The following is an 11,330-nucleotide window of genomic DNA, read 5'->3' on the forward strand; positions in this document are numbered from 1 at the left end:
CTTCTGCAGAAACCTGCAGAAGCACAGCTCTGTATGTATCACGAAGCACACCGCTATTGATAGTCAGGGATCGACACCGAAGGAAATCTGCGCTTATGCAAGATGATTGCTTTTTATGGATCTGGCGCACAGACCCAGCCAGCCTCGTTCGCACATGCATGGGTACTCCGTCCTATTATCCCATGATTTATGCATGCCATGGCCATGCTACACGTACTCGAGCAGCGAAGTCTCTGTACCCCAGCTTTCAATACTAAGACAACCATGGCAAGAAACGTATCTGGCTTCCCGGACGACCCCATCTTTGCCCAGCTGCTCCAGGTTGCAAGAGACGTCAACCATGTTATTGTTCATGATCCCGGGAATAAGGTCGATGCAGACTACGCCCAGCTTCTAACAGACATCCTGCGAATGCAAACAGAGCTACGTGCGGCTCTCCACCAACCTATGTTCAGCGATGATGGCATCCTCCTCGAACAAACCCCATACATATTCATATTGGCTGATGGAAAATACGAGTTCATCGTTGCCGCCTTTGCCATTCTCTCCATCGGAGGCGCGGTGGTACCACTCTGTGAGTCTCCCACAACACTCCAAGCAACCAACTAACAACCCATTCCTCCAGCACCAACCACCTCACCCGAAGAAACAACATCCCTCCTCCACCGAACCCACTCAACCACAATCCTAACCAGCAAAACCCACCTCTCCCACAGCACAGCAATCCAATCACCCGCTCTAACCTCCCTCACCATCCTCCCGATCCCCATCAACACAACCGCAAAGCTAGCTATATCATCCCCCCTCCTCACTCTAAACCCAACCCCCACCATCCCCGCAACACGACCCGCCCTCCTCCTCTTCACATCCGGCACCTCCGGCCCCCCAAAAGGTGTCGTCCATACCCGCGCCCTCTTCCACGAAATCCACCTCGCCAGCGGACCAAACCATGTCTTCCTGCACCACCGCCCGCCAAACTGGATTACCGGTGCGCTTCCGCTATTCAGACATCCGCTTGCGGGAGCCCGCATGGAGATTACACCTTCTGATCCGGAGACGATCTGGATGCGTCTCCGCGCGGGAACCGAGGATGGTGTCCAAGCGGTAAGCATGCTCATCGGCCCCCCGCGGTTCTGGGGGTCCTTGATGAAGTACTACCGGGATGTTATTGCCAACCTTCCAGAGATTGAGAGGATAGGGTATATCGACGGAGTTCAGAAGGTGAAAATCGCAAGGGTTGGTGGTACGATGCCGCATGCCCTACTCGTGAGATTCTGGCGAAGAGAGATCGGGATCCCGCTGCTTGTTTCGTATGGCGCGACGGAATTAGGGGGGCGCGGGCTGAGGACAAGCTTAGAGACGGGGTTGGAGATTGAGGTTTGTGATTTTACTCTTACGAGCAGCCAGGGTAGGGGTTCTGGCCCATTTGCTGATTTCTATACTCAGAGGTGTATTGGGAGACCGCAGCCGGGCGTGAAAGTGCGTCTCTCGGAGGGAGACCACGGCGAGATGGAGATTTGGAATCCGGTTCTGTTTTCGCAGTGAGTGAACAACTGACTTCTTTGACCTTATACCGCTGCTTATATGCTACTTGTTGGAATAGCTACCTCGGCGACGAGAAAGCAACCAAAGCCGCGTTTACGAAAGACGGATACTACCGCACCGGGGACCTGGCGCACCGCGAGGGAGACGAGTATATCTTTGATGGACGGGCTGGAGAGTGTAAGTGACTTCGATTCTCTCCACCCTGTATCTATTCCTTTAGCGTACTAAGACACTAAGAAACAGTCATCAAATTCCTCGGCCACAAGATCTCTATCGTGGAACTCGAGATGCGTCTGCTCGAACAACCATTCATTTCCGACGCCTGCGTGCTGCCGGTCACTGACGCAGGGAGCAACGAGCGCGTGGCCGCTGTTATTCGTTTGCAGGAGAATATAACTCAAGCCAGCGAGTCAGTTCTTGAAGTCCTGCGCCAGCGGCTAACAGATACTGGTCTGGTACCCGGATACATGCTTCCCACGGCGCTGCGGGTACTTAGACAGGGCGAGGAGATCCCCCGGACAGCATCAATGAAGGTCCTCCGGCGGCAGGCAGCAGAGAAGTTCTTTAGTCTTTCAGATCGCCTAGACTTCCCTGATTCCGTGGAGCGGTGGCCGAAGCCATAGTTAGTCAATACCGCAAGCAAGAGCAAGAACAAGAACAGGTCTTGATTAATCTAGCAATGGCACAAAACAACCAGAATACTATCAACCCCCTAACGTAACCTAAACTACTGCGTCGCATACCAAAACAGATTCGGCGCCTCAATATTCCTACACTCGCTCTTGACCCCATACAACTGCATCGAGATATGCGCCCTCGCAACCCTCGTCTCGCTCTCCAACCACACCCTCCGCGCAAGCTCATTCCCCTCTGGAATAATCCCCTCTAATTCCTCCCGCGCAATCCTCCACCCCTCATTACCTACTTCCAACGCCCGCGTCATCCGCGTAACATGCCCATGCACTACACTCAGTATATACCCATACACCTTCTCCAGCGAGTCCATGCTCGTCAACACCCAGTCGGTATTGATATCCACCCCCGCCGTAGCGCGGAATGTCTCCGCGTGCACGCGAAACGAGCCGAAATCTCGCGCGACAAAACCCAGAATCTTCTTTGAGACAGGGTCAAGCCGGATAAGGAGATTTTGCAGGTGGGCCTGTAATGCGAAGCCGTGCAGGAGGACAGACGGGAGGAGTGCGCGGAAGAGACTGACGCAGTATTCGCGGAGGATACTGCAGCGCTCCTCATGCGAGAGCGTGGCTGGGTCCCAGATCGCGGTGATGTTCTCGGTTAGTGCGGCGCAGACGATGATGCGGGAGTTTGTGCGTGCTGCGACGGACTCGGTGCTTTCGCGGATTATGCAGCCTAGGTGGTCGGAGGGGGAGGCGGCGGCGCTGTGTTCGCGGAGGGTTATGAGGGAGCCACCGAAGGAGGAGGCGGCTTGTTCGAGGAGGGTGAGGATGGGGGACATGCGGTGGCCGACGGTTATGGCCCAGGGGCGGATGGTGCGGACGATGGAGGTGATTTTGAGAGGGACGGGGATTTTGATGCAGATTTCGGTGGTGGTCGGGAGGTTGATCGTGCGGAGGGAGCTTTGCGGGTGGCCTTGGAGGGTGTGTGGGAGGATTTCGGCGGTTGGGAAGTGGGATTTGATGTTTGGGAGTTGGAGGGAGTGTACGGGGATGATGATTTGGGTGGGTTTGAGGGGCGTTTTGAGCTCTGGGGTGAGGGCTTTTTGGATCCAGTGGTTGTAGTCGCCGGCGACGGTGATGCCTTCGCTGTCGCGGTCCAGCAGGACGAAGTGGATTGTTGCGGTGGTGAAGTCGCTGACGAGGGGGAAGCGGCATTTGTGCCAGGGGTGGATGCTGTGGCCTTCGATGATTGCCTGTTCCCAGTCGATGATGGGGGAGTCGATGCTGAGGTGGTCGGTGGGTTTCTGGTATGCGAGTTCTTGGTTGTCGACGCAGTTTTTGAATTCGGCGTAGACGCGGTCGACGTTGATGCCGGCCCATCGCCCGTACAGTTGCATCAGGTCCGCTCCATCTGCGATGGCTTCGCCGTGGGTATGGGAGACCGCGCTGGTGAAGTCTTTGGGATAGACATAGCCGGTTCGCAATGGGACCTGGCGAAGCTGGAACCGTATTTCTTCGTCTTTGCTGTTAGCATGGCGGATCGTGATGGTCTTGTCGGCGAATGTAGACTCGACTGCGCGCTCATTGATCAAGCATGCTGCTACACGAGATAGCGAGCCCAACTGTGCACGTTCTCGAGGTGTAGGGATTGTCATTCTGTCACTCTTTGACGACTCTGGATGGCTGGCGTGGAGAGGGTATATTCATAGAAGCACTGCAGATGTGGGAGCTGACACTCATTCTTCGAGTCGGTCTGAATGTCGAGTGATGCAAAAACACAGATCTGTACGAATTCTGCAGCTCCAGTCCATCCTGCATAAGCAAACTGTCGATCTTTCAGCTCCTGTTGTCTATCTAATTCCCTGCTACTGTTTTTTCCCTCGAGACCTTCAATCCAATATACTTCAGTTGACCGGTAAAGCACCTACTGTGGACATCGTTTCGTATTTGACCTTCCCAGCTTGTCGACGCTCAACTCCGATTAAACCTGGTGCTATTTTGACTGAATAACGAGGCTTCTGTAACTTGCGGTGTGACTCGATATCCACAGTTCCAGCTGCATGTTCATGCAGAATGCAGATCTCATGCACGATGATCACAACATTGCAGAGGAACATGAACATTTAGCAAAACTAGGTGACGTGGTCATCGTTAGCCCGCGCCACTGACATGTAGTATCCAATAGCCTTCGCTCTATCTGGATCTGGCTAAAGAAGCCGAGCTGGCTGCAAGATCAGAGAAACCGTGCCAAAGTAGATCGCCCGATTGGAGATCTCGCATGTACTTTCGTTTGACAGACTCGGTCGTATCTAGTCTCAAGAGGCTGATTAAAGAGGATTCAATCGTACAATACTCGAAATCTATCTCCAGCAATGACAGGAGTGACCATGCGACGCAAAGAGCTTGTTGACTGCACAATGTCTAGCGAAGACAATCCCTTTATGATGGCCCACTCCAACAGCCACACAGTCTTCGAAACGACTAAACGCCTCCTCGCTCAAGCGATAAACGACGGCCTTGCCACGGCCTCTATTCGCACACAGTCGCTAAGTGCCTCTTCAACCGAGCGCCATCTATATGTTCAGCCACCCGGCGTGTCAGGGACTAACTGCAATATCCGCATCATCTGTACTCTGGGCACTGACACTTACGTGGAGGTGAAAGAAGGCCGCGTTGTTGGATTTCTCCGACCGGATTACCTCTGTCCTCCGCTTGTCTTGATCGATAAGACAACCGGATATAGCATAGAGGAACTCCATCCAACGCCGGTATGCCGTCTGATTGCACGTTGGCATAATGGCGTACATGGCGAGTCTCTTGCGAGTATGCTACACGAGCTAGAAAGCTCGGTTGAGATGCAACGTAACCATATACTCCCCCACTGATAAGTGTACATGTTGACCGAGACAGAACAATGGCTAGACCACACTGCATCCCTACCGCCGTTAGGGCTGACATCGTCGCTCATCGATTGGGAGAACTCCATCATATGGGGACACCCTATTCATCCTGTACGTGCTCCCTCAACTACAGGATCTAGTCCCTAACAATGAACCAAGCTTCACCGAACATACCTCCCCCTCCCCCCTCTCACACGCAATCCCAACCTCTCCACCATCCTACAACCATCCATAACATTCCTCTCCATCCCAAGGGCAAGCCTAATGACCTCAGGCCCCTTCCAGTCAACCTTACAGCCCCTCCTCCAAGCCCTAAACATCAACCCCTTAGAATCCCCTGACCACACTATAATCCCCACCCTAACATCGCAACTCCCCTTGATCAAATCGCACTACCCCACAGCCATACCACTGCACACAATCCCCAGCGTCGCAAAAGCCCACATGTCCCTCCGCACCGTCTCCCTCTGCCTTCCTCAGGAACGCAAAAGCGAAAGCGAAAACCCCTTCCCTTACCACCTCAAGTTCTCGCTAAACTGCCAGATCACCTCCGCCGTGCGGAACCTCCATCCGCCCACCGTACACTGTGGCCCGACTCTCTCGGAACTCCTCTCTGCGCTGCTTCCGGAAGATCTCTGGGTGTTTAAACACATCGCCTGCGCGACAGGGTCAACATCAGAACCAGAAAAGGCCCCGTTTGTAGGCTGCATTATTCGAGAAAGTCTAGAATCCCGTGCAGAGAGGGGCGGAGAGTGTCTCATTCCTGCTGCAGTACTATATACTTCCCCTTCGCCTCTTCCTTCTCCATCCCCCCCTCCTTCACTGTTCGAGTCACCATCCCACCAACCTAGAAACAAACCAGGCGAGAAACAGAAATGCTACGCCGAAACCCTCTTCTCCCTCCTCACCTCCGAAGCTCGAATATCCTGGCTGGGAATCTACACACGCACTCTCTTCACCCTCCTCTTCCCGGCCCTCGTAAACCACGGAATTGGCCTAGAAGCGCACGCGCAGAATATCCTGCTTCGTGTGGATAAGACCTCGAAGGAAATCAAAGGATTTGCGGTTCGGGATTTCGATGGCCTTCGAGTTCATAGGGATACACTTCTACAGTCTATCCCGGAGGAGATGGGATATATCCTGGATGGTCTTGGTCTCGGTGGTGCTGATGCTGATGCTGCGGCTGCTGGCAAGTCGAGGAATTTCGTACAGACGAAAGAGGAGGTGTGGAGGAAGGTGCATCATGCGGTTTTGCAGTTGCATGTTAGTCCGTTGGTTCATGCGTTGGGGTTGGAAGGGTCTGCAACTCAGGCTGAGGCTGGTGGTGGTGGATGGACGATTGTGAGGGAGGAGTTGGAGAGGGTTTTGCTGGGACTTGGTGCTGGTGGGAGGGAGGTGTATGAGTTTATGACGAGGGAGAAGATGGATGTCAAGTGCTTTTTGAGGATGAGGATGGGGAGGGTTTCGGGGGATGTAAGTTCAAGTTGTCTGTTCTCTTTTGGCTGAAACCAAGGGATTGGTTAGGGTTTGACCTCGCTGACTGCTCTGGTTAGTTGTTTGATGGCGAGTTGCCGAATATACTGCTGAGGGATTAGGGTATGGAATGGTCTTGCATGACGTGGTTAACTAAGTGATTGTACATTGCACTTTTGCGTATACCTGCACCTACTCGCCAAACGGATAGGTCTCCTCATTCCCCAGCTCTGTCTTTGGCTGGTGATCCTCCAACGGCCGCACAGCACTGGTCTCATCAAACCACACATACCCATCAAACTGATTCGCTAGATCCGCTGCCGAATAATGCGAAATCATCTCCGTCTCTGGCCGATAGATGACCCCAATAAACCTCTGCAGCCGCTTCCTCTCCTCCTCCAACACCTCCCTCACCTCCCTCGGCACCTTGTCTTTCCTAAGATCCAACAAAAACGACGGTACCCCCGTATCATGCGCAACTCTCTCCCAACTATCCCTCCTCGAAGGCCTTACATCCATCACCTCCATCTCCTCCCCCCAGTTGCTGGCCGCCGCAACTGTCCCCGTATGCGTCCCACACCCAATCAGCGCCACATTCTCCTCCCCAAACGCCTCGCGACACAGTTGCCCGATATTCACCTCCTTCCTCCTCTTCCCCATCGCCGTATGCCTCGCATCCCCGCAGTGCGAGTTATGCGCCCACACCACCGCCTTCCCGCCAGCAGGCTTATACTTCAGCAGCCGCTTCAGCGTATCAACCATATGACTATCCCGCAACGTCCAGCTGCCAGCAGAGGAATAGTATATCGCCTTGTAATACCGCTCCGCGTCACGGATCACATACGCGTTCTGCTCGGAGGAATGGAACTCCTCCCCGTCACCGGGATGCTCCGCATACTCGAGCCTTTTCTCCAACAGATCACGTAGCATAGCCACGACTTTCGCCTCACAGTCTTTCATCCCCCGGAGCGCAGCGAGGCCATATTCCTGTGGCTCCTCACTCCACGGTTCTAAGCAGCCATACCGCTTCCGCGCTTCCTTGCTCATACCAGGGTCAATGTGATCCAGATACTCAATCACAGCCTTGATGCTGGTTCCCAGGGAATACAGATCCATCCCGTAAATCCCAACCTTCGCGTCCGCGGGTAGCGAAGCGTTATGTTCTCTCAGCCACTCAACAAGCTCCTGCATCTCGGTATTCCGCCACATCCACGTCGGAAACCGCTTAAAGGCCTCGAAGACCTCTCCCTCCGCGTCCTGTTCTAATCCACCACCATCACTGCCATCTTTCCCGGCCCTGCTGAGTTTCGCTTTTCGTCCGGGCCGCTGCCGCACGTATCGATCTAGCGCTTCTGCATCGGGCCAGTCGGCTTCGAGCGCGATCATGGTGTATCCGTGCTGTGTTATCATGCGTTTTGTGATTTCGGCGCGCGCGGTGTAGAACTCTGAGGTGCCGTGGGAGCCGTCGCCTAATAGGATTAGACGGTTCTGCGCGTAGGTGTCGAAGTAAGAGCCGAAGGTGGGCGAGGTGATGGGCGGGAGGTGCGTGAGGTGGTTCCGGAGGAGGGGGGTTAGGGTTGTCATTTTGGAAGAGGGGTTGAGTTTGTTGAGGAGGGTTTTCATGTATTTCGTGTTATTACGATAGTGTAGTCAATGTTGATGGAGTAAAGAGTAGAGAATGAGTGGAGTGAGATGAAGATCCGGGGTCAAAATAATGAGTATGGGGTTGATGTATGCATTAACCCAGGAGCTTGTCATGATGATCTCATGACCAGGATGGAGGGTGGTCATTCGATAGGAAGTATCACACAGCTGTCTTAGTAAACAGAAACTCAAACTCAACTCCAGTTCATCTCGAGATGCATCATTAGCTAGCTACAGGGCAATGCAATGCATCCGCATCCGTATCAGCATCAGAAGCCGCTAACCCGTATAGCTCACCATATCCTCCCACCCCCCAAGCTCCTGTCTATACCTCTATATCTACCTCTCCATCAAACGCGAAGCACACACTCCCATTGCCAAACTATGTCACAGTCCACCCTCTCAACCGCCAAATCCACCCTCTCAACCCTCTACGGCCCCCTCCCTCCCTCCTCCCCTCAAACCTGGACAACACCCCCATCTTCCGGCGGCCACAAAGGCCGCTACCTCTGGACCGACGCCTTCGGCGTCTTAACGCTAATAACCCTGCACCGCGAACTCAACTCCCCGTCCTCCCCATCCCAAGACCGCGATCAAGATAACACATACCTAGCCCTCGCATCAGCCCTCATAACCACCGTCCATGATATCCTCGGCTCAACAAGAGACGGGAAATCCCGCCTCCCGAGGTCTTCAGAGAGAAAGCCCTTATCCGGCGGATTGAGGATCGGCAAAATCGATGCAGATGGGCCTGATGGCGACGGGCAGTATCATCATTATCTGACGTTGTGGATGTTTGCGCTTAACCGGATGAGTCTTGCGACCAATGAGTCGAGGTATAATGAGATGGCAGTGGAACTTGCGAAGGGGATCCATCCGCGTTTTGTCTTTAATCGCGAGATCGAGAACAAAGGGGGGGATGATCACATCCGGATGGTGTGGAAAATGGACACAGGGTTAGAGAAAGTGCTTGTGGGGAGTCAAGGGAATCTCGATCCGGTTGATGGATTTGTGGTTTTCCGGTTGTTGCAGGGGACAGCTGCATATTTTAACCCTGGTGGAAGTCAAAGGGGGGTACTTCAAGACGAGATCGAGGATTATGCACGGATTATGAAACGCCGGGGGGCGCATTCTGTATCCGCTGACCCGCTGGATCTGGGGATGACGATGTGGACTGTGCAGTGGTGTTTGGGTGAGGATTGGGCGAGTGGCTTGGCGGAGAGGTGTTTTGAGCGGGTTTGTATGGGTTCCCTTTTAATTCACCTTCTTTTCCGTGGCCTTCGGGCTGCTGATGACCTGTTCTCCTTTGGGTGATTGCTGATAACGGGCGGAATTAGATGACCTCTTCGAGGTAAAAGAGTATCTCTCCCGAAGTACGAGCCACCGTCTTGCGTTTCGCGAATTCGGGACCGCCCTGGGTATTCGGTGCCTTGCTGAGCAGGGTTCTGAGAAAGACAAAGCGGTTGACTTGAAGGTGTATGCGGATCGGATTCTTGAGAGCTGGAAGGGAAATATGCAGGATTCGATTGAAGATGGTACGCCGGAGGATCTGAAGCCGATTACGAGGGTTATGTACGCGGCAGCGTTGATTCCGGGGGGTGAGTTCTGTTCCTAAAAGTGTAAGGAGGGCAGTGCTAATAAGACAGCATTTCGACGCGGGTATCTGGGTCGGGAACCGAAGATATGAGAATGAATACAATGCATTGGTGGTGTACAGGTTTCGTTGTCATCGTAATGTACAAAAGTCTATAGCAATGTTTAAAGGCCTGGAACGCCGATAATGTCTCGCCAGGGAATAACACGGCGAGGGAGGATGTAGATAGTATAAACAACCGCGAGAGAGATAACCAGACCGTTTGCCTGGAAATATTAGCTTGGACCAGAGATACGAGAACAACAAACATACCTTCTCCAACCACGTATGGAACCAAATCGCCGTCATAAGAAGCATCCAATACCCCAACCCCACAACAGCACCCACAAACCTCAACACCCAAGTCCGGACCTCTCCAGCTTCATCCTGTCCATCGGAAACTTCCTTTTCACCCTCAGACTTCCTCCCAACCCCATTCACACCCTCACTCTCATCACTCGCAATAACACCAACCCCCTCAAACGCCAACACCGCCGTAACAAGCACCAGCATGAAAACATGCCCGCTGACATCATGTCCACCCCTCCATGCCCCCCCGGCAGCCTTACAGGCCGCAGCCGTCAAATAAACACCGAGACTCTCTTCGCCAGCCCCGGTAACAGCCGCCCCAACAACACCCTTCTCCTGAACCGCCTGGTTCTCACTAAGCCCACGCAGTATAGTTTCGCATTTTCCGCCCGTCAACACAAAACTCCGATCGATGATCGCAGGCCCAAAGAACCACTGTGTCGTCGCGTACCAGGCAATCGTTGCAAGGACGTACCGGGAAAAAGCTTGGAGTTGGCGCCGGGCGCGGTGCGGAGAGGGCGGGAGGACGAGCAGGAGCAGGGCGAATGCGAGGGTGAACCAGATCCAGCCGATTTTGACAAAGTAGAGGTTGAAGATGTTGTCTTTGCGGGCGAAGTAGTTTATCGGTTCGGATTTTGTGGAGGGCGAGGCAGGGGAGGCGGTTGGGGAGAGGACGGAGAAGAGCGAGCCGCAGACGAGGGTTATGGGGTAGATTATGAGCAGGGCGGCGGAGGGGGGTGCGAAGCGAGAGAGCGCTGTTGGTTTTGAGGTTTTGATTGCGGGAGTGGTTGTGGGTGACGTTGACGAAAGGGGTGGCGGTGGCATTGTGTTGGTCGCGGTGTAGTATAGTCAAGAGAATGAACGCGAGAAAGAAGTAAAAGAAAAGAAGATGAATCAGTTCTAGAGTGTAGAAGCGAGAGAAGGGTATTGTAGCTAGGAGTGTTGGAGGTGAAGAGAGAGAGAGAAAGAGGAGGCCAAGGTTGAGGCCGGAGAGGACGAATTGAATTTAGCGCCGATCACAGGATGACGTCGGCCTCGGCAACCACTCCTCCTACGTGATCTCTACGCTATTTTTACCAACTCCTCCACCATAACCCAGCTGCATTTGTATGAGCAATTAAAAGTTCGTCAGCCGGTTCAATCGCATTCTCCAGACTATATTCCAACCATTCGCCCAGGATCGAATTATGC

The 11,330-nt window shown here is 53.6% G+C and overlaps 6 protein-coding genes across 6 annotated transcripts; 3 read left to right on the top strand and 3 right to left on the bottom strand.

Annotated features, from left to right (window-relative positions):
- Positions 1 to 264: 264 nt before the first annotated feature.
- BJY04DRAFT_223495 (class I adenylate-forming enzyme family protein) lies at positions 265 to 2,168 on the top strand (the record flags this gene model as incomplete). Its single annotated transcript, XM_073717707.1, has 5 exons — positions 265 to 574; positions 626 to 1,377; positions 1,447 to 1,541; positions 1,604 to 1,722; positions 1,789 to 2,168. 5 exons carry the CDS (start codon positions 265 to 267, stop codon positions 2,166 to 2,168), a joined length of 1,656 nt encoding a protein of 551 aa, XP_073565825.1.
- Positions 2,169 to 2,272: 104 nt separating this feature from the next.
- On the bottom strand, positions 2,273 to 3,835 carry BJY04DRAFT_223496 (IucC family-domain-containing protein; the record flags this gene model as incomplete). Its single annotated transcript, XM_073717708.1, has 1 exon — positions 2,273 to 3,835. One exon carries the CDS (start codon positions 3,833 to 3,835, stop codon positions 2,273 to 2,275), a length of 1,563 nt encoding a protein of 520 aa, XP_073565826.1.
- A 762-nt stretch (positions 3,836 to 4,597) lies between these two features.
- BJY04DRAFT_223497 (ferric iron reductase FhuF-like transporter-domain-containing protein) lies at positions 4,598 to 6,675 on the top strand (the record flags this gene model as incomplete). Its single annotated transcript, XM_073717709.1, has 4 exons — positions 4,598 to 5,042; positions 5,091 to 5,191; positions 5,240 to 6,553; positions 6,634 to 6,675. 4 exons carry the CDS (start codon positions 4,598 to 4,600, stop codon positions 6,673 to 6,675), a joined length of 1,902 nt encoding a protein of 633 aa, XP_073565827.1.
- Positions 6,676 to 6,745: 70 nt separating this feature from the next.
- On the bottom strand, positions 6,746 to 8,137 carry BJY04DRAFT_223498 (putative erythromycin esterase; the record flags this gene model as incomplete). Its single annotated transcript, XM_073717710.1, has 1 exon — positions 6,746 to 8,137. The coding sequence occupies one exon, from the start codon at positions 8,135 to 8,137 to the stop codon at positions 6,746 to 6,748; it is 1,392 nt and encodes a 463-aa protein (XP_073565828.1).
- A 444-nt stretch (positions 8,138 to 8,581) lies between these two features.
- Positions 8,582 to 9,884, top strand: BJY04DRAFT_210899 (uncharacterized protein; the record flags this gene model as incomplete). Its single annotated transcript, XM_073714325.1, has 3 exons — positions 8,582 to 9,437; positions 9,535 to 9,795; positions 9,844 to 9,884. The coding sequence occupies 3 exons, from the start codon at positions 8,582 to 8,584 to the stop codon at positions 9,882 to 9,884; spliced, it is 1,158 nt and encodes a 385-aa protein (XP_073565829.1).
- Positions 9,885 to 9,955: 71 nt separating this feature from the next.
- BJY04DRAFT_223500 (putative inositol phospholipid biosynthesis protein Scs3) lies at positions 9,956 to 10,964 on the bottom strand (the record flags this gene model as incomplete). Its single annotated transcript, XM_073717711.1, has 2 exons — positions 9,956 to 10,057; positions 10,104 to 10,964. 2 exons carry the CDS (start codon positions 10,962 to 10,964, stop codon positions 9,956 to 9,958), a joined length of 963 nt encoding a protein of 320 aa, XP_073565830.1.
- Positions 10,965 to 11,330: the final 366 nt, after the last annotated feature.

Source organism: Aspergillus karnatakaensis, assembly GCF_047715665.1.
Source record: "Aspergillus karnatakaensis strain CBS 102800 unplaced genomic scaffold BJY04scaffold_73, whole genome shotgun sequence".
Lineage (NCBI taxonomy): Eukaryota > Fungi > Ascomycota > Eurotiomycetes > Eurotiales > Aspergillaceae > Aspergillus > Aspergillus karnatakaensis.